The following is a 22,070-nucleotide window of genomic DNA, read 5'->3' on the forward strand; positions in this document are numbered from 1 at the left end:
GACAGAGGGAGCTCAACTCTGCATCTACTGTATATGATGCTGACACTGGGTGCCTGAACCGAGAGGTGCTAACATCTCTCAGCTTGACAAATGTAAAAGCTGTAAAAGAAAACCCAGTGCCAAAGCTGAGAAATGACAAAACTTATCCAACTAAATGAGTAAGTTAACAGAGGCAGTCAAACTTGGGGATATTCTTTTCTAATTCTCTCCCCTATTGCTCCTCTCATGATATTGTTGACTCCTGCTGGGGAATGGTGTTAGGGCTGGTAGATGCCTTCCAGTCCCTCACCCAAATGGCCCCTCTTTGTGCATGAGCCTACAAGGTGAGAGCAACTTGACCTTGCGGGGCATCACGGTTCAGCTCATTTTTGTTCTCACTTGATGCCCACACACATGCAAAGGGTTATTGGATTGTAATCAGGAGAAGGAACCCAGGGTGATTTTCCCCTCCCTAACCAAGGGAGAGTGTTCCGGTCTCTGAATACTAGGTTGACATCCAGCAGGGGACTGGTGTCTGATGGGAATGGAGTTGCATCCAGCCGGTCCTCCAAGTAGGGGTTTGTGAATCAGGCTAGCGACCTGACCACACGTAAAAGGGTTTTTGTTACAGAAAGAACCCAGAGCACAATCTGCTAGATGTACAAGCAGTGGAAGAAATGGGTTGCCTTATGTGCCCGTAAGAGAGAAGTAGAACCACCAAGGGGTGTGGGTGAGTTTGGTCCAACGGAAGCAGTTGTACTGCCACCCAACTCAAACCAACACTCACCAGAATCCAACCTAGAAATCAGTGGTGTTACACACTACCTTTAACAAATGAGCTATGGGGAGCTCACCAATTCCAGGACTTTCTAACCAGCAGTGAGGCATGTGACCACATGAGCTGTCAGGCTTCCAATTACAGTCTTTAGAACCATTCCTAACATTTTTGTGGTGCTGTGCAATATATAATAATTAATACACAGCAACACTGGAAATCTAAATAAAGCAAGACAACGTGATCAGTTTATGGACGGAAGTGATGTGGAAGCTCGTGCCAGCCTCCAAGTTTGTAGCCGGGAACAGCATTCCTGCAACTAATGCGTAGCACAAAAGTACGCTATGTTTTTATTGTTTTAAGTAAGCCCTCAACTGACTGAACAGTCTAGTAGCTCTAGGAATAGAAGAGTATACCCTCCATGAAAATACAAAATATATTTCACAGACATTTTTTTTTAAATATTAGTTCTCAGGATGTGAGCGTCGCTGATAAGGCATTTATTGACCATCCCTAGTTGCCTTGAGAAGGTGGTGGTGGGTCTCCTTCTTGAGCAGTTTGATACAACTGAGTAGCTTGCTCGGCCACTTCAGAGGGCTGTTAAGAGTCAACCACTCTTGTGGGATTGGAGTCACATATAAGTGAGACCGGGTAAGGTCATTTCTGAACAAGCTGGCTTTTTAGTACAATCTGACAGCTTCATGGTCACTTTTACTGATAGCAGCTTTTTATTTCCATATTCTTTAAGCTGATTTCAAATTCTCAAACTCTCGTGGTGGAATTTGAACTCATGATGGCGTTTGATGTTGTAGAAATAAATTATACATCATGAGCAGCAGTGAGATGATAAACATGTCCAGATATGAGATTGATTATATAAATCATAAGAACATTTTTAAAGTAAATTATGATCAACTTCATAACTAGAGATTTTTACCACATCTCGCTATTGGTTACAGGATATTCTTATATCATGGTTAATAGTATTTTTTTAACTGGCCATGTAATGAGTATTTTTGTGGGGGGGGGGAGGGCGCAGTTCTTTTAATGTATAAAATCAGGATAAATCTCACAGATCATGTCGCTGTCATAAGAACATAAGAATTAGGTGCAGGTGTAGGCCATGTGGCCCCTTGAGCCTGCTCCGCCATTCAATTCATGGCTGGTCTTTGATCTCAACTCCACTTTCCCGCCTGATCTACATATCCCTTGATTCCCCTAGACTCCAAAAATCTATTTATCTCAGCCTTGAATATACTCAACGATTCAGCATCTACAGCCCTTTGGGGTAGAGAATTCCAAAGATTTACAAACCTCTGAGTGAAGAAATTCCTCCTCATCTAATTCTTAAATGGCCGACTCCTTATCCTAAGACTATGCCGCCCTAGTTCTAGACTCTCCAGCCAAGGGAAACAACCTCTCAGCATCTACCCTGTCAATCCCCCTCAGAATCTTATACGTTTCAATGAGATGGCCTATAAATTCATATCATATCATAGGTTCAAGGTCAACTTACAGGTTTACCAGGAGATCCCACTGTGCCAATTAAACCAACCGGACCTTGATTACCCTGTTACAAAACAAACACAGCAAAGATGAGATGGGGAGAAAAATAAATTGTTTAAAATTGTTTATAAAGAAGCATAAAGTCAACAGCAATAGTAAAAGTTTTATCTATATGTTCAAAATTTAAAATACTTTATTTTAGAAGAAACTACCAATCTGGGAAAACTGAAACCATTATCTCACTAAACAACTGGTTTGCCATTTCTCCAAAGAATTGAAATTAAAAGTATGTTTAGTTAACTGACCTTTGCTACTTGCTACTGTTTCAACTTATTTCACAGAAATATAAATATGGAATGAGAAAAGACCATTTAGCCATCAAGTCGCTCCTTCCATAGACCATGTACAATCTGAGCAATCATGTATGTTACCAGCCCATTTAATCCACTAACGAAGGGACTGAAAGGTTTCTTCCTTGTACAAAGGTAAATCAAGGAAAATTCAGGAATAGCTATCTAATCCCACAGCCTATATGATACGTCCCAGGCACTTCCCCGATGCCTGCTGATCAGGAACCACCATGTTCCACACCGCAGTCAATCTCTATCTGTATTGGTCCTTTAGCCAACTCATTCCTTAGAAGATTCTCAACCTCTTCACTTATCCTGCAATTCTGTAGTTGTCTATTATGCCTATTTTTCAATAGTCTAGGTGTATTTGAATTGATTTGCATTGTGTCTGCAATACCTTGCACTATAATGAAAATATGAATACAGAATGTGAGCAAAATGTCTTCTGGAGGGGCAAAACAATACCTGATCTTAACCCACATAGGGGTAAGTTTACAATCCCACACTTACAGTAGGGAGCCACACTTGAAAGGAGTGTGAATTGGTGCTATAGTGCCTTTGCCCTATCTCTGACTCATGCTCACTTCAAGATGGCTGAATGGCAGGAATGCAGGGTCAGTGAATTTACCCTAAATTTCTAGATCAAATTTTTAACTTGTGTTATTGAAAATGTCTTCTACTATTCCTCGAACCTTCTCTATTACCAAAATCAGTTGTTCTAAACTTCAAAAGTAACTAATTAATAGATGTGATAAACTGCTAATTGACAATTAAAATTATTTAAATACAGCAAGGATACTCAGAAATACAATCATTGCATACCTTTGCACCAATTGCACCCGTAAGTCCTGGAGAACCGGGCAAACCCTAGAAAATAAAGGCGGGGTCAACAAATAAAAAAAAATTCTTCTTTAAGTGTCAAAACATGTATCAATTTAAAGTACTTTGATTAAATGGAGCTTTATTGTAGGGCTGAATCCCTGATCCGGGTGGAGGGGGGTTGGGCATACCCAGTAAGAAGCCACATTCTCAGGGAGGGCTGGTTGAGAAATGGCTGGCCCAAAGCCCCTGATTTTTCATCCGTTCATTTGAGAGTGGATCCGGGATTTCCCGACCAGGGCTGTCTTTGAGCGTTGCTCCTCACCAGCAGCAACCAATGGGAGAATCAGTCCTTGCATCACATCCCAGTATTGAGCGTCAATGCTCAGCCCTTGATCACATCCCAGTATTGAGCGTCAATGCTCAGCCCTTGATCACATCCCAGTATTGAGCGTCAATGCTCAGCCCTTGATCACATCCCAGTATTGAGCGTCAATGCTCAGCCCTTGATTACATCCCAGTATTGAGCGTCAATGCTCAGCCCTTGATCACATCCCAGTATTGAGCATCACTGCCCAGCCCTTGATCACATCCCAGTATTGAGCGTCAATGCTCAGCCCTTGATCACATCCCAGTATTGAGCGTCATTGCTCAGCCCTTGATCACATCCCAGTATTGAGCATCAATGCTCAGCCCTTGATCACATCCCAGTATTGAGCATCAATGCTCAGCCCTTGATCACATCCCAGTATTGAGCGTCAATGCTCAGCCCTTGATCACATCCCAGTATTGAGCATCAATGCTCAGCCCTTGATCACATCCCAGTATTGAGCGTCAATGCTCAGCCCTTGATTACATCCCATTATTGAGCATCAATGCTCAGCCCTTGATCACATCCCAGTATTGAGCGTTAGTGCTCAGCCCTTGATCACATCCCAGTATTGAGCGTCAATGCTCAGCCCTTGATCACATCCCAGTATTGAGCGTCAATGCTCAGCCCTTGATCACATCCCAGTATTGAGCGTCAATGCTCAGCCCTTGATCACATCCCAGTATTGAGCGTCAATGCTCAGCCCTTGATCACATCCCAGTATTGAGCATCAATGCTCAGCCCTTGATCACATCCCAGTATTGAGCGTCAATGCTCAGCCCTTGATCACATCCCAGTATTGAGCATCAATGCTCAGCCCTTGATCACATCCCAGTATTGAGCGTCAATGCTCAGCCCTTGATCACATCCCAGTATTGAGCATCAATGCCCAGCCCTTGATCACATCCCAGTATTGAGCGTCAATGCTCAGCCCTTGATCACATCCCAGTACTGAGCGTCAATGCTCAGCCCTTGATCACATCCCAGTACTGAGCGTCAATGCCCAGCCCTTGATCACACCCTAGTATTGAGTGTCAATGCTCAGTACTGAGAATGTGGAAGTCAAATGTCAGGACAACTATTTTGGTCCAATGGAAAAAAACACAAGCAGTCCTACAATAATACACCTTCCAGAAGATTTAAAGCATATATTTATTTAAATAATTGTAATTTGATCCATTTATAGATAGTGGGACTCTTGTCAAGCATGAAGCACCAACCGCAGCATTTCCCGTGCTTAGGCTGTGTCCAGTTTTATTCCACATTCTGTAGGTTATTTTCGATCATTTTTATTTTCCCCAACTTTCTATTTCCCTACACACGTCTCTCGTTCCACTAATCTGGTACTCTAGGGAGGATCTTCCTTTTTTCTGCTTGGGCATAAATAATTCATATAGAGTAAAACTAGGCAGGGAGGAGTGTGTGCCTGCAACAGGGCGAGTGTGGTTTCTTGGCTATTTAAATTAGTGGATGGAAGATCAGGGAGGTTGTGTGATGGGTATATGATCCTCCCTGCTCGATTTTACTCTATGCCCTGCCTATGGTGATTATTTACAGCCAAGCGAAAAAGAGGAACTTCTACTCCATTGTCCTTGCCTGACAGTAACCAAGTTACACTTCACCATTTCTGTTTTATTTGGAATGAAGTCACCATTTAAGATTTTGGAGTTTACCAGCAAAGGAAATGGACAAACTCCCACAGCAGCTTGAAGTGTTTCCCTAGTGTGACATAATTTTTTTTTAAAGGATCTTTAAAGGAAAAAAAAATTCCCACTCGACAGTGCTGGTATAACCTCAGATGTGGTAGCTAGGTTTGTGAAAGTAGGAAATAATTAATAACAATGAGCCCCATTGCTGGCCAATGGTAGCAGAACTAAGAACAGCACCAAGGTAAATCGCCATTTGTACTCTGCTTGCTTGTGGGTTCAATGATGCCATCCCCACTCATGGTCTCCCACTCCCTCCACTCCAACATTCACTGCCACATCCTCAAATCCAAGGGCTGCAGGCTCATGTGCACATGATTGTCCTGGTTCTCCATCACTAGGTCTGCCTTCAGCATGGCCAAATCCTCTTATTACACCAGGATCATATCTGAAGGGCAAGGAAATCCCAAACTCCTCCTCTTCATTACTAACTGCCTCCTTCAAGCTCCCTCCCCTCCCCCCTTCATTTTCACAGTTGCTGGCAGCTGCAAGAAGTTCAAGGATTGCTTTGTCTCCAAAATTGAAGCTATTCGCTCATCTGCCTCCACCCCCTCTGCCTTCCCTGTTACCTCAAGTCCATCCTCTACCCCAGCTTTAGCCTCTATCACTTCTCTCATATCTCCAACCCAACCTTCACCAAACTCATCTCCTCCATGAGGCCTGTGCCCTTGACCAGCTTCTGACCACTCAAATCCCCCTCCTCAGGCCAAAGCTTGCAAATATAGTCAATTGCTCTCTCTTCTCAGGTGCTGGTCCCGCCACCTTCAGAGTTACCATAATTGCACGGTTCTTTAAAAAGCCAGTCGTTGACCCTTGTGTTCTCCCTAACTATGGGTCCATCTCCAACTTCCTCTTCTCTAGAAGTTCATTGCCACCAAACTGCGCGCCCAAGACTGCCTTTTTGAATCCCTTCAACTTGCCTTTCATCCCAGCCGCAGCACCGAGTCAACCCTAGTCAAAGGCACCACTGACATTCTGTGTGACTGTGATTGCATTGCTTTATCTTTCCTCAATCTCTGTGCAGTTTCAAACACAGTCAAACACGCCATATTCCTTCACCACCTCTCCTTCATGGTCCATCTCCATAGTATTGTCCTCACATGATTTCATTCCTATCTGTCCCACCACAGCCAATGGCTTCTCCTCCCATGCCTACATGGTCACCTACTGAGTACTCCAAGTGTCCATCTCTTTCCCCCTCCTATCGTATCTGTATGTTGCCCTTTGGTGACATTATCCATAAACATGGGGTGAGCTTATGTAGATTTGCCAACTGTACCCAGCTTTACTTCTCCACCACCCTTGATTCTACAATGTGCCATCTGACTGCCTGTCTGGTGTCAAGTCGTGGATGAGCTAGAGCTTGTTGCATAAGAACATAAGAAATAAGAGCAGAAGTAGGCCATACGGCCCCTCGAGCCTGCTCCGCCATTCAATAAGATCATGGCTGATCATCGACCTCAAGTTCGGTTCAGAATCAGCAAGACCAAAGCCATCTTATTCAGCTTCTGCCAGAAACTCTGCATTTAGCCACTGATCCTGTAACCCATCCTGAGTACCTGGAATACCTGCTTACAGAGCCCAATGACACATTATATCCTGCTCAACCAAGCTGAGCTTAAAGCCTTACATCCGGTCCACCACAAGCTTCCCTACATCCACCTCTGAAATATTGCCCATCTCTATTCCTACCTACCCCCCACTATCAATGAAATCCTGATTTGTGTCTTTGTCATCTACAGAATTAAATTTTCTAACTGTTTCAATACTGCTCTCCCGAGACCTCTGCCGTTCATCCCGCTTAAAGTCCCGTTCACCTATCAGGCCAGCTCCAACGCTCCCTCCCCTTCTCAACACCCCACACAAGCTCCCTATCCCTCAGTGCAAAATCCTCGTCCTCATCTACAAATCCCTCCGCGGCCTTGTTCCACCCAACCTCTGCAATCTCCTCCAGCCCTACACCCCAGCTCACATCCCCCACCCTTCAAACTATTGTCCATCCCCCCTCCCTCCGCTCTATTGGTGACACAGTTTCGCCCATCTTTCCTCCACACTCTCCAACTCCCTCCCTCAGCCCTGTTACATCCTTACATCACCTTTAAAAGCCTCCCCAAATCCTTCCACTTCATCCAAATTTTCTTTTTGACTCCTGCTTGGGCTTGACTGTTCTGCCAAATGTGAAGCATCTTGGATCATTTTGCTACTATGAGTGTGAGCTGTTGGTGTACATAGCATAACCAAAGCAATCCAAATGAGCAAAGGAAATGCCAAAAATCCAATTGTTCATGCAGAGCAATGATTCCTGACTGACTTTGCTTTTAAACCAACAGCTCTAGCAGGCTAGGGTTCTTCATTTTGCACATATAGAACTTGTACCTACAGGCAAACCTCGAAGTCCTGCTTCACCTGGAGCACCCGCCTTGCCAGATTCACCCTAGAAAGGAAAGAAATAGTCACACCGTGCACAAATGGGCGTCTTATAAAAATCTAATTACAGAATGAGACAAAGCATTTCAAAGGGAGACTGGGAAATTTTCATGTTACCTTCGATCCAGGCATTCCAGGGATACCATCACGTCCATCAACACCCGGTAAACCCTAGTACACAAAACACAAGTCTCTTAAGGAAAAGTAAGCACAGTGTTTGCTTTTCAGTAACAGTGAGGTAAGAAATACAACCAAATCAATTAGGTACATGAGTTATGCATTGTCTGTGTACAGGCAGCGGAGCAATGCCAGCTGCATTCACAACAGAAAACAGGAATTGCTAGAAACGCTCAGCAGGTCAGTCAACATCTGTGGAGAGGAGAGATAAGTTAACGTTTTGGGTGTGGCAGTTCTGACAAGGGGTCCACGCCTGAAATGTTAACTTGTCTCTTCTCTCTACAGATGCTGACTGTCCTGTCCTGTATAATTTTTTGTTGTTGTTTTTATTTCAGAATTCCAGCTTCGGCACTTTTGTTTGTTTAAACCTTCAGGTGCATCCATTTATTTTTATATAGTTGATGTTCAAGTTTTATTTTTGAGACACAGAGCAAACGCATTTAAATCGCAGTTTTAGCTTTTATTTTATGGCAGCTAGATAAGAAAATTGATAAGAAACACTCACGGGCTCTCCTTTCGATCCTGGAGAACCTGTAATTCCTCTGGGACCAGGGCGACCCTGGAGATCAAATACAGAAAGACAATGGAGTAAGTTTTCCGAGTTTCACACAGCTTCATGTGACAGGAGCACCTATCAGAGGACTGGAGGGCAGGTGGCCCTGTAGGATTTCCCATCCAAGCAGGACAGGCTAACCTCGCTATTCGAGTTTCCTGTATAGGCTCCCATGACACAAACCTCTTGAGCTGGTTTGTAAACTCTAACCCACAAGACAAATCAGACACCAAAACTATAGGTTGATGAGTTAGCTTAAAAGAGAAGTACAAGGATCAGGAACTCATTCGTATTTTATGTCTAGGTATCATAGAATCATAGAATGGTACAGCACAGAAAGAGGCCAAGAGGCCCATTGTGCCTGTGCCGCCTCTCTGAAAGAGCTATCATTAGAACATAAGAAATAGGAGCAGGAGTAGGCCATTAGGCCCTTTGAGCCTGCTCCGCCATTCAATAAGATCATGGTTGATCTTCTACCTCAACTCCACCTTCTCACCCAATCTTCATATCCCTTGGTTCCCTTAGTATCCAAAAATCTATCGATCTCTGTCTTGAATATACTCAACGACTGAGCATCCACAGCCCTCTGCGGTAGAGAATTCCAAAGATTCAAAATCCTTTGAGTGAAGAAATTTCTCCTCATCTCAGTCCTAAATGGCTGAGCCCTTATCCTGAGACTAAACCCCCTAGTTCTAGACTCCACAGCCTGGGGAAACATCCTCCCAGTACCTACCCTGTCAATATCCTTAAGAATTTTATATGTTTCAATGAGATCACTTTTCATTCTTCTAAATGCTAGGGAATATAGACCTAGTCTACTCAATCACTCATCATAGAACAATCCCCCATCCCAGGAAGCAGTCTAGTGAACCTTTGTTGCATTCCCTCTAAGGCAAGTATATCCTTCCTTAGGTAAGGAGACCAAAACAGTACACAGTACAGGAAACTTTGGTTTATCCGGAGGTTATATGTTCGGAATATTCGATCTAACGGCAAAAATCAGGAGCCGTTTTCTATGTTTTTTTAGTTCTCGTTGCTTTTTTTTTCCCAGTCAGGCACTGCAAGGTCTGTAGCTATAGCAACAGCTTCAGCTAGAGACGCTTGCAGCTGCAGCTGACTGTTTTGAAGCTGTTGCTAAGCAACAGGGTTTGTTGATTCACATGGAGCTTTTCAGTTCCGTATGTTTCAAAATTATGCTGGTATGTCCGGCACTTTTGATGGTATGGCACCAGCTCGGTCCCATCAGTGTCGGATATCAGAAAGTTTCCTGTACTCCAGGTGTGATCTCAACAAGGCCCTATCCAATTAGTCCCACTCCCCTGCTCTTTCCCCATAGCCCTGCAAATTTTTCTTCTTCAAGTATTTATCCAATTCCCTTTTGAAAGTTAGTATTGAATTTGCTTCCACCACCCTTTCAGGCCATGTATTCCAGATCATAACAACTCACTGTCGTTCTTTTTCCTCATGTTGCCTCTGGTTCTTTTGCCAATTACAAAAAAAATCATTGTTTTATTCCTTAATAGGTACTCATTAATCGAATGAGTTATGATCTAAAATGAACATCGAAAAATTACTTTTTTGAAGAAAAACACACACACCCTTGTGAAAAGTAATGTATAACGTTATGTGACTTACAGGATCACCTTTAGGGCCAGGCTCACCCAGAGGGCCTTGTTGCCCTACGTCTCCCTGAGGAAGAAAAGAGAATTGTCACACACCCCTCTGCAAAATATTAAAATAGTAATCACGTGTATTGCAACCTTGCTGCATGCATTTCCCTAACTAAATGCCGTACTGTTACATAACACTGCTACACCCTTTGACTGAAAACTGTAATCATCGTACTCTTATTTTTTAAAGCTCCAAATAGGACGGAGTCAGCAATGGCACCCTGCTGGTGCGGAGCCTCTCTCAACAGATCCCATGTACCCATCAAGTAACACTCCACACCGGGAGTGCAGTATCCATGAGTTTAACCAAATGACCCAACAAATACAATCCCAAATCTTTCACTTCAATGATTTGACTCCATTATAACTATTTGCTTGATATACCAACCATGTCTCAAGATTACGAAACTTCATTCACTCTCTTCATTTCCCTAAAGCTGAGGCTAACCTTTACCCTCCAATACTTCCGTAACAAATTCTAAATTAATTGTTTTTTCAGGCAAGACAGAGGCAGGCGGCAGTTGAAAATCATCCCTACTGCTCTGTGTAATGAAACAATTACAAGCTAGCAAACTCATTCCACCTACTCTAATTAGTGCAATAATCAACATTCAACTCAGACACGGGTGAGGCATTCAATAAAGATTTAAACTAAAAATTGTGCCATTTAATTTGATATTAAATTTGGAACTCCTAATTTGTTGGCCTCCAAACTGTTTTTTCAGCATAGATGAACCGGTGCCAAATTTCACATTAAAATTGATCAATCACAGGAAGCTTTAAAGACCCAAAATAAAAAGATCTGACCTGAATGAATCGGAAAGTATTGAAATACCTTTGATATAAGAGATATGAATATAATTGAAAATTAATGAATGTTAATCAGCTACAAATTGAATTGTGGAGCTACCAATAAACATTAATTTTAGTACACAATATTTATCAATAAATATTAGATGATGATCATCTTCACTGTTTCAAAGTTACTGCACTTAGAAGAAATTTGAAATACTACTGTCAATCAAACCCAATTTATTAAAAAAAGAGAAATATTGCAGGCAGGAAGAAATGTTTTTTTAACTGTTTGTGACATTCTTATGATGTTAATTTTTTTTAAATATTGCACCAATATTGATAATTTTATTCTGCACCCTCCCAATCCATGTCCTTTGCTTTCAATGTAATTTTGAGATTTAGTTGACACTGATTATCCTTGCTTTACTTAATGGCCCAGAAATTCGGCTCTCCACGGGTGAGTACGCACGGGGTACTCACCCGTAGGTCGAATGGAAGTGCGGGTTTTCTGCATGCACTGCGCATGCGTGGGAAACCGGCACTTCCGATCCTCTGAATGAAGGGGTTCAGAGGTCGAACGCGCGCGCAGGGGAAGCTGCGCGTGCGCTTTGAACTTAGGTTTTTTTTGCAGGTTTTCACGCGAGGTTAAGCCTGCAGGATTTACACATTTAAAAAGCAGGCGTAAGACCTGCTTTTTACAAGGTAAGTGGTCAATTAATTAAAATTAAAACATTTTTTCCACAGGTTTATTATTTTTAAATACTTTAAAGCAAGGTAAGTTTATTTTTAGCCCCGTTTTTTTATAAAATTATTTTTTTTTTTAATTTAAATTATTGTTTAAAATAGTTATTTAATGTAATTTATAGTTTATTTAAAAAGTGTGATTTTTTAAAAATTTATTTGAAGGTTTACTGCTATTTTGGGGCCTATAGTATTCATAAGTTTTGACAGGCCTTCCTGTCAGACTTATGAATGGGCTTTTCCCTCCTCCGATTGGCTGCCCATGGCTCACGTGATCCCAGGGGACGCATCGCACTAACTACGCCCCTGGGACATGCAAGCACAGCGCGCCGGCAGCTGGGCCAGGCCCCGGAGCGGAATTCCACGGGGCCCTACAGCTCAACTGCCGGCACGCAAGGTAAGTGCAGGTCAGGGGCTTGCACCCGCGGGAAGCCCCCGACCCGAATTTCTGGGCCAATGAGTTTTAAAATATTTAAGATCTAATTTTGGCAGGTTTCTTTTTTTAAAACATTAGAAATTAGCTTGGGAATGTTACAGACTGAAGGCCTGTTCAGTAAGGCAATAAATAAATGAAGACCTCCTGAACAGTTGTGTTTGCTGCTTATCTGAGGTCCAGTGGCATGCTTTAAGCCCCACTCCAGAGAACTGAAGACATAATCTAGGCTGACACATCAGTGCAGGACTGAGGGAGTGCGCGCTTTCAGATGAGACATTAAACTGAGTTCCCATCTCCCTGTTCAGATCCAATGGGCTGGATTTTGTCAATGGAGACGTGATGGAGGCAGAACTCCCACTTTTTGGGTTGTGGTCCCGCCTCCATCGATTTGTGGCTAACCCACCCGGTTACAGGTGACGTCAGGGATTGACATTTCATCTGTCAAGAGCTTTTGACAGATGAAATATCAGCGTTTGACAGCTCTGTGAAGCTGTCTTCTAACTTGAGTCCTTCTCCACAAACTCAGTTAGAAATCTCTCCAGAACAGAAAGCAGAATGCTGCAACTTTTGACAGCTCGCGGCCATTCTGCTTTCTGTGCTGGTGAGATGAGGGACTCCCGAGACCTGAAGGAAGGAAGCCTGCATTAGTAAGTAAAGGTAAGTAAAACTTATTTAAACACTTTACACACACCAAACACAATTACCTCTGCACTCATGCACCCATCACTCACCTGAACACCGGACATCTCGACCCCTCCAAGCCCTTCAGACTGACGGTCCGCCTCACTAACGGCGTGGTTCGGAGCCATCGGGCAGCCCACACATCAGGGCTAAAAATAGGGATTAGGCCAAAATCTGCCTGTTAACTACCTGTTAACAGGCAGTTAATTGGCACTAATCCCCTTCCCGCCTTGGGGAGGCGGCTCCCAGCACAGGTCGGGTACCCGCCTCTTGGGAAACGGGCATGGAGGTGAGTTGGGGGCGGGAAGGATTCGTGCCCCCCGATTCTGCAGTTTTCCCCCCACTCCCGCCTCCAAACCCGCCTCCACGGGGCTTGGAAATTCAAGCCCAATGACTCTATCCTACAAAGAGCAGGAAGTTTCCCAGTGTCCTGGCCAACATTCCTCGCCCAACCAATACTGCCAAAAAAGCAGTTTATCTGGTCGTTCATTCCTTTGGTGTTTGTGGGACCTTGCTCTGTGCAAATTGGCTACTACATCTGCCTACAAAACAAGTGACTACAATTCAGAAGTGTTTCATTGGTTGTAAAGCACTTTGAGATGTGCTGAGGACAAGATAAGGTGCCACATAAATACAGGTCATCTTTTTCTTATATTGTCAGAACATTAGCACGGTTAATTTTATAAATATATGAAGTGAGTTGAAATTTGTTTAAGAATGTATTTCAGTTCCTCAGCTTGCAATTCCAACTTAAGTTATTGCCTTGGGAATTGTGGGCGATGGGCAGTCACTATGGCACTCATGTGACACCACTTGATATCATCATCTCCATACAACTTACTTTGGAAATTCATGATGATATCACATCGAGAGCAAGCAGCACTGTGTGGAAGAAAGCTTCATGGTCACATCATTGGATCTACTTGGCAATCTACACACCGATTTAGTCATATTTAAAATGAAAATTTACAGTGAACCATCATCGTTTTATACATGATGAGAAATTATGGGATACGAGGATTAATTCCACAATGCTACAACACGCTCCATCATAAAGATTACTTGCTTCCACCCTTAGAACGTTGCCTGACTTAGTTCCCCGTCACCCCCACCTGGATGAAATTTAGCTCTCCCCAGTGTCCTGCCCAATATTTATCCCTCCACCAACATAAATAAAAACAGATTAACTGGTCATTAAACTTATTGCGATTGTGGGATCTTGCTATGTACAAATTGCCTGCCATGTCTCCATACATTATAGTGACTACACTTAGGGTGTAGGTATTTCATTGTATTAACAAAGTATTTCATTGACTGTAAAGTGTTTTGGGACATTCTGAGGTCGTGAAAGGTGCTGTATAAATGGAAGCTCTTCCTTGCTTTAATATAGGAACAAGCTCACAGAATGTTTCATTGGCAGCTGAACGCAGCAATAATGAACAAACTGCACTAACCATGATAACTAAAATAATGTCATAACATAGAATGTACAGCACAGAAACAGGCCATTCAGCCGAACATGTCCATGCAGGTGTTTATGCTCCACATGATCCTCCTCCCACCCTACTTCATCTCACCCTAACAGCATACCCTTCTATTCCTTTCTCCCTCATGTACTTATCTAGCCTCATCTTAAATGTATCTATGCTATTCGCCTCAACTACTCCCTGTGGTAGCGAGTCCCACATCCTAACCACTCTCTGGGTAAAGAAGAAAGGAGGGCAAATTTTCAAGACATTATCTACTTACAGCTGGACCAATAGGACCGATAGGACCAGATTCACCATCCAGTCCGCGAAGACCCTGGAGAAATAAGCCAAGATAATGGTTTTAGAAGGGAACAAAGAAAAAATATTCAATAACGATTCATCTTAAAAGGTTCTAAAAGTGAACACCTTAGAGCCATTTTTAGGACTGCCGCCACAGGTGGGGAGCTTTACTCATCAGCCACGCGTATTGGAAAATTGCAGCGGCTCCCTGGAAAATAGTGGACAGCGCTCAACCCAATCCGCACTGGGCATGGACGATGTGGCCGCCTGCTCCACAAGCGGAAGATGAGGGATGACCCGAAGTGCAACTGTGGCCATGAGTCCCAGACCATGGAACATATCACTTCAACCTGCCCGCTAAGATCTGTTGTGGGAGGCGTCTCATTTCTCCACTCAGCATCTCAGGAGGCCATCGAATGGATAGCCAAACGAAACATTCCATTATAAGCTTCCCCCGTCATACGAAACAGCAACAGAGGCACTGGCCACAGTTTGCCATACAGTGAAAAGAAATGAACAGCAAATTGTGGGCTGTGCATCTTGCAATTTTCCAATAGGTGTGGCTGGTAGGCAGGACTCTCCACCTGGTAGCAGCATTCATAAAATCAGCTCTCCCATATCTAAACAATATGGTGGTTGACTTTTGTTTCTGTGGATTCAGTGGTTAAAAGACATGTTAAGATCTTCCGAAAAAAATTACTAAATATAGTCACCCCTGTTTGCACCTGTGGCTCTTAACACCACAGAAATCTCCGCCATCCATTTCTACCTAAGCAATTGCCATTGAAGTGTATAATAGTAAGTGTAACAGCAAGATAGAGCTCCCATTCGGTTCCCCAGTTACTTTCTGCCCTTAATTCTCTACCCGTTACCTCCAGCAGTAACATGCAGATTGCACTAAAGGCAAGAAATTACTTACACACTGCTTGGGTTTCATGCCAGCTACAGTATGCAGCATGACATTTAAATGCCATTTGAAAGCTATTGGCATTGGGCGTTGTGCAATGCAAGAGCTAGCTTATCATTGCAACATACAGGTAGGTACCAGCCCCTAGTACCTGTAATGTAACTGGCCCCTAAGTTAATTTTCATGGAACACTGGGCATCTAAACCCATTAACAACACAGGATCTTCTGCCACAAAATTATTTATTCAGGCAGTGAGCTATGCATGAAACAACTAATTCACAACCAGTTATTTTCTGTACACACACAGCACAGCACATCAGTAGCAGCTCTATTGCTCCCCAACAGAAACAAATGTACAAAATTGGAAATGTCCAACATATAGAATAGAATCTTACAGCACAGAAGCAGGCCATTCGGCCCATCGTGCCTGTGCCGGCTCTTTGAAAGAGCTGTCCAATTAGACCCACTCCCCTGCTCTTTCCCCCCTTCAAGTCTTTATCCAATTCCCTTTTGAAAGTAAATACTGCATGCAGTTGCGATGAAATAGTTCAATTATACAATTTAAGATGCTCATTAAGAAAAAAAAAGTGTAATGTTCCTCTTTAAGCAGAACAACAGGGCATTAACCTTCCTTAATTTTTCTGGGAGAGACTGTGGATTCAATTTTAAAGCCTGCAGTATCACTTTTGCAGCTTTGTGTACAAGTGGCACTAAGTCAGCAGTAGACTGGCGAGTAAGTTGTAAGTTAATGGAAGGTGGAAATTCAAGCACCGTGCTACCTTAACTAGATTGCATCAGTTGAACTTACCACATCACCCTTTCGTCCTTCCATGCCAATATATCCTCTTGGACCTTGGGTACCCTAAGGTTGGCAAGAAAATCTCTTGTTAAACTGACAAATAACAATTAGAAACTATTAGAAAAACATTTGTGGCAAATGTGATGTCAGTTTTTATTTCTTCATTCTAATTGTCCAAATGAGCAAAATGCACAAGTTGTGTGCAGAATTCGTACTCAATCTCCCCTAGTGTGATCCTCACTCTTCCGACTTCCAGATAGAAGCTCAAAAGAGGCATCTTCAGAGGAAGACAGGAAGTTTGGTTAGAGCTTAGAACAGTCTGCTCATTACCAACAATGCAGTACTAATTTGTCAAGTATTTAGTTTGGGCAATCTTCAGACACGCTGTTTAGAGATGTCTTGGCAGTGACTCTTTTTCTGCACTGCGGGGTGTCATGCCTCAAGGCATCACCGACGCACAAAGAAAATAAGCATTGGCTGAGGTGAAGACTAAATTACCAAATATCTAATTGACTAAAGATGAACAAATCATAAACACTTCCATCCCGTTGGTAGCTACCAATGGGGAAGAACAAACAGCAGAAAAAAAATCAAATTACTCTTTTTTTGAAACCCACAAGTCCCAAGTAGCAGAAACTGACCAATCAAATCAATCAAATGATGTTAGTTTGAGCTACCATCTTGAATTTTTCACCTATCTGAAAATTTATTGGTAAAAATATATGAAACTTGTAAAATAAATTAGCAATTCAGAACAAAATGCTTATTCTTCTCAGAGTTGACTGTTTAGCACTGTAAATCCTTCAGATTGGCTGCAGTCCCTGTTAATCATATTAAGTCCTTCACCTATGCATTTTGACTGGAAAAGACTCTACAGTCCATCTTGTGTGTCTCAATAACTAATACTGTTCAATTGTCTACTCCCTCAAATATCTGTCCAATTCTCTCTTAAATTTTCCCACACTTTCTGCTTCCTTGGATAGTTCATTCCACATGGTCACGTATAGGAGTACTATATTTCTAAATAACTTTTGCTCTTGTAATATGGGCCACACTGGCAGGGCAGTATGCATTGCCCATCCTGAGTCGCCCTGAGGCCATTAAGAGTCAACTACACATTGCGGGGCTGGAGTCACATGTAGGCCAGACTGGGTAAAGGTCCCTAAAGGACATTAGTAAACATGCTGGGTTTTTAGGACAATCCAGCATCTTTCATGATCATTTTCTGGTGTTAGCCCATAAATTGCCAGACTTATTGAATTCAATTTCACAGTGATGGGACTATGAACTTTTGACTTCTGGGTTGCTAGTCCGTACCCTAATCTAAACCGTCTGTGCATCCTCCCTCTTCTAAGATTGCCAGGTCCCCCGGTACCAGAGTTTGTGACATTATCAAACGTATTACAGGGATTCAGTTTATCTATTCCTTTAAGGATCTTGAATCTTCAAATATTTTTACCTTAATGCACTGTAGCAACTCAAGGTCACTTCACACTAATTAAAAACAGGCTCTAATTGCCCAATTTTCATTTTGACCTCCGGGTGGAAAACCAGAGGGGGGTAACAAATCAGCCACCGTTTTAAACAACGGCCGATTTTTATTTCCACAATGGGAACGAAAATCGGGCGGTGTGTAAACGGGCAGCGAATCCGCAACAGCCTGTTTTACAGTAAAAGTGGAAATTCAGCCCAAAGTTTCTAATAAAAAACACCCTATCCAAATATCACAAGATAGCAAGTATATTTGAAGAGAAAAATACTTTACTGGAGAGCCTTGAGAACCTAGCTCTCCAGGAGCTCCCTGTTCACCTTCTTCACCCTAAAAAATAAAAACAAATGTTAGTGAAATGAGAAACGTGAGCAGACTTACTTTCTGACACAATGGACCAGAGCACAACTGATATTTGCATTCACAGAAAGAACTAAATGATGGGCATGGCGACGCAGTTCAAAGACCTCAAGTGCAAAATCATGTCAAATACAAGGAAGACTGTTGTCTTTGGACTGATGATTATAGGAATAGAAATAATCTGAGGCTGGGGAGAGCTACAAATACAATGAGAGGTTAGAAGGCATTGGCCACATGTATTATTTTTCACCCACTATTCCTGAGTCAACTTGGCTGCAGATCTAAGCGACTGGCAGCTTGGGTGTGTAGAGTTGTAAATGAAAAACTGATGAGAGTAAATCCTAAGAGTTCCACCTGCTCCTTACTTAGAAAGACCCGAGCAGATTTTCCCCTTCTAGTGTTTGTGCTTAAAGGATCATCTGGGTGCAGGGCAGAGAGGAAAATTAGGTGGGCTGGAAGCCGCGCTCCTAATAGAGCCTGTCCGATTTTCTGCCTATTAACAGGTGGACATAAAATCAGCTCCGCTACAGGCGTGAGATCCTTCCCACTCAATTTTCCTCTATTCCTCACCGGATTGTGATTTCCCTGCTGAACCCCACCAATCCACTTACTCTGTGCCGGGGACTATTCCGAGTCCCCAGCGGTGGCCTCCTGCCACCCGATTTTAATGGTCAGTCAGCTGCTTCCCACTGACCTCCCGCCCGTTTTGGTCGATAAGACAGCAAGTGTCATGTTAATGAGGCCCGCTCATTGAAATCGGCCGAGCTTGCCCTCTCCCTGATGGGCTGCGTTCCTGCCCGGGAGTTAAAATCGAACCCATTATGTGTCCTCACTCAGGAATAAAGGAATACATTTTCGCTTTTAGAATTACATTTAGAACTCGCTCTGTTCACTCTCACATTGATTTCTGCTTCCTCTAGCTGCTGTTTTCCTTTTCCATTGTGTTGTTCTTCTTGGGGTTTCTGTGTTTTTACTTCTTCTCTGCTGTTTCTGTGCTTTTCTTTATCTATCCTCTACTTTCTTTCTCTTTTTTATTTCTGCGGTTACGCTTGTTCTCTTCTCTCTGCTAATTATGGCTTTGTTTTCTTTCTCTCTGCTCTTTCTCATCCTTCTATCTGCTCGCTGTTCTTTCTCTTTGCTCTCTCTTCACACTTTCTTTGTTCTCTGCTGTGAGGGTTCTTATTTTTCTCTGTTATTTGTCTGGTTCTTTGCTTCCATTATTTACCTCCGTTCCTCTCAAATTTTAAATATGAATTTTCTTCCTGCCAGCCACCCACAACAATGAGATCTTTGAGAAAACTATTTTCTGCAGCAACCTTAGAAGCCATTTATACTACAATGGCAGCATTGTTGTGAAGTGATTTGATTTTGAAAAACCCCAGGTTTTGCTGTGTAAATGTGGAGTTGGGATCAGACCAGCCTCCACTTTTGCTCCTTCAGGGATTCTTACTTCAGAGGGACACCCACTTCAGTTTCACTTCACTTCAGTCCAGAGTCAGGTCAGACTCTGATCCAGATTTACACCACGACATTGCACCAATGCTACTGTTGTAGTGTCAGTGCATCCTTAGAGATCATTTGCATAGTTCCCACGGGCACTGGAAAACCAATACCTCTGGCATTCAGGAATTCCTTTCCCACACCTGCTTTTGCCCTGGGAATCCTATGAAATACAGGAATCATATGCAGATCGTAGCAGTGAATTTCAGAATAAGGAGTACTAATAAATCATGATACGTAGTCAAAGTAAAAAAAAAATTGATGTGGAAAAAATACATTACCTACTCGTACTTCATTAGTTGTAAAGCACTTTGGGGCATCCCGTGGACGTGATAAGATGCTATATAAGTTCTTTACTGACTTTCTTACTTACAGCTTAAGTCTAAAGGTAGAATATAGTTATAAAGTTAAACTTGGACTAAAGGTTACACATTAGAACTGTAAAACTGTGCAAGCATTTGAGAAATAAAGTACATGTTAGTTACTGGCAAGTTATGGTAATCTTTTGCTTTTGCCAGCGAAACAAATCATTTTCATTTGTTTTGGACAGACAAATCATACGATTAAAGAACAAAAGATTTGTTGTTTGACTCGCATGCCAACATGTTCCTTATATAATTATAATAACGTAACATAAATTGACGGCTGCAGGTTTAATTTGGGTTCATTGAATGGGTTTACGATTGTGATTAGAACAAATGGAATGCTGCTTCCAGAACACGGACATGCTCATATTAAGACCCACGCTTTGCTGGGTAATATTTTCTCCTACCTTGTGTCCTTGTTTGCCTGGTTCACCAGCCTCCCCTTTCACACCTTTATGTCCCTGCAGATCAAAGCGGTGAATGAATTAGAAACACTTGTGCATCAAAGTTGATGGCCAATTTATTTACTTAATATATTTGTTTGAGTCACAATGGACTAATTGGACACTTACTTTCATTCCAGGAAGACCGGTGTAGCCTGGTAGGCCAGGAGGACATGCATTAGGACACTGCAAACAAACAGACACTCTACTTAATGAATACCATGGAAAATGTCACTGTGCAGAAAATGTATCAATATTCCTGAAACCTTACCAGAACCTCACCGCTGCTATCACCATGCATAAGTGCTGGAAGTCCCTACAGTAAAATCAAAATGGAAACATTATTAACAAAGTCAGTTGGCAGAAAAACCAGCGACGACATAAGGAAAAATCCTTTTACACAGCAAATTATTATGATCTGGAATGCTCAGCCTGAAAGGGTGGTGGAAGCAGATCCAATAATAATTTTCAAAATGGTTTCAAAAGAGCAGGGGGAGTGGGACTAATTGGATAGCTCTTTCAAAGAGCCAGCACAGGCACGATGGGCTGAATGGCCTCCTTCTGTGCTGTATCTCTCTATGATTCTAATACCTTCAGGACTTAGTGGGTAAAAGCACCATCTAGTGTGATACGGAGCACCATAGACCAAGAAGTTCCCAGGATCACGCCTGGTCTTTGCTGATCTCAGTGAGTGCAGCAATTTGTATGCTACAATTAGACACTGTGCCCCTGGGGTGACGGGGGAAGGGAAGACTGCCAGTGTTTCCAATTTTGATTGCTGTCCAGTGACCTGTGCTGGCAGGTCAGGACAGGGTCGGGCTCCGGCTGTTGAATCACCCAGCGACACTCAGTGCCCAGGCTCATGCACAAAGAATAGATACTTGCGTGACACAATAGAGGGTGGCCTAAAACCTGTGGAATTGTATCCTAGCACCGTCAGGAGATGAGGGGAGGAAACCAAAGTAGGGCAAGATTTTAAAGAAACTATTGGCAACAAATCAGAAAGGATAGAAAGTCGATCAAATAGCTGGTGTACTATGTGAAGATGGGTGTACAAATCATTTCTGACTCAGATACGTTTTCACCATTTGGTTTCATGAAGCCATACTCCAGGGCTTGATCACATGATCCAGGAAGACGCCCAGTACACTACTGAAGGAGTGCTGCATTGTCAGACATGCCATCCTATCGGATACTAAACCAAGACCATGGCGGTGAAATTGGTGAACGGGCTCATCATGAACTATCAGCTCCTTTTACACCGTGCCTGCTTTGCTTTTCCATTGACTTCACTTTTGCATTACTGGTAAAGACCAATCTCACCCCCCACGTTTCTGTCCTCTGGTACTTTGGGTGGATATTACAAAATGCCACAGCGCTATTCGAAGAGCAGGAAGTTCACCCAAGTGTCCTTATTGACATTTTTCCTTGACCAACACAACCAAAAAACAG

General features: G+C 42.7%; 1 protein-coding gene across 1 annotated transcript in view; it reads right to left on the minus strand.

Annotated features, from left to right (window-relative positions):
* Positions 1 to 22,070, minus strand: part of col9a1b (collagen, type IX, alpha 1b) — a 205,416-nt gene that overhangs the window by 80,586 nt on the left and 102,760 nt on the right. Inside the window, exons 11-22 of the mRNA XM_085998169.1 lie at positions 20,890 to 20,934; positions 20,748 to 20,804; positions 20,583 to 20,636; positions 18,227 to 18,280; positions 16,471 to 16,524; positions 14,735 to 14,788; positions 10,298 to 10,351; positions 8,615 to 8,668; positions 8,050 to 8,103; positions 7,886 to 7,939; positions 3,433 to 3,477; positions 2,271 to 2,324 (exon numbers count right to left, since the gene is read on the minus strand). Of these exons, the coding sequence (XP_085854295.1) occupies positions 2,271 to 2,324; positions 3,433 to 3,477; positions 7,886 to 7,939; positions 8,050 to 8,103; positions 8,615 to 8,668; positions 10,298 to 10,351; positions 14,735 to 14,788; positions 16,471 to 16,524; positions 18,227 to 18,280; positions 20,583 to 20,636; positions 20,748 to 20,804; positions 20,890 to 20,934 (633 nt within the window). The remainder of the gene's footprint in view (positions 1 to 2,270; positions 2,325 to 3,432; positions 3,478 to 7,885; positions 7,940 to 8,049; positions 8,104 to 8,614; positions 8,669 to 10,297; positions 10,352 to 14,734; positions 14,789 to 16,470; positions 16,525 to 18,226; positions 18,281 to 20,582; positions 20,637 to 20,747; positions 20,805 to 20,889; positions 20,935 to 22,070) is intronic.

This window comes from Somniosus microcephalus, chromosome 9 (genome assembly GCF_052327205.1).
Source record: "Somniosus microcephalus isolate GS21.2 chromosome 9, FLI_Smic_1.0, whole genome shotgun sequence".
NCBI lineage: Eukaryota > Metazoa > Chordata > Chondrichthyes > Squaliformes > Somniosidae > Somniosus > Somniosus microcephalus.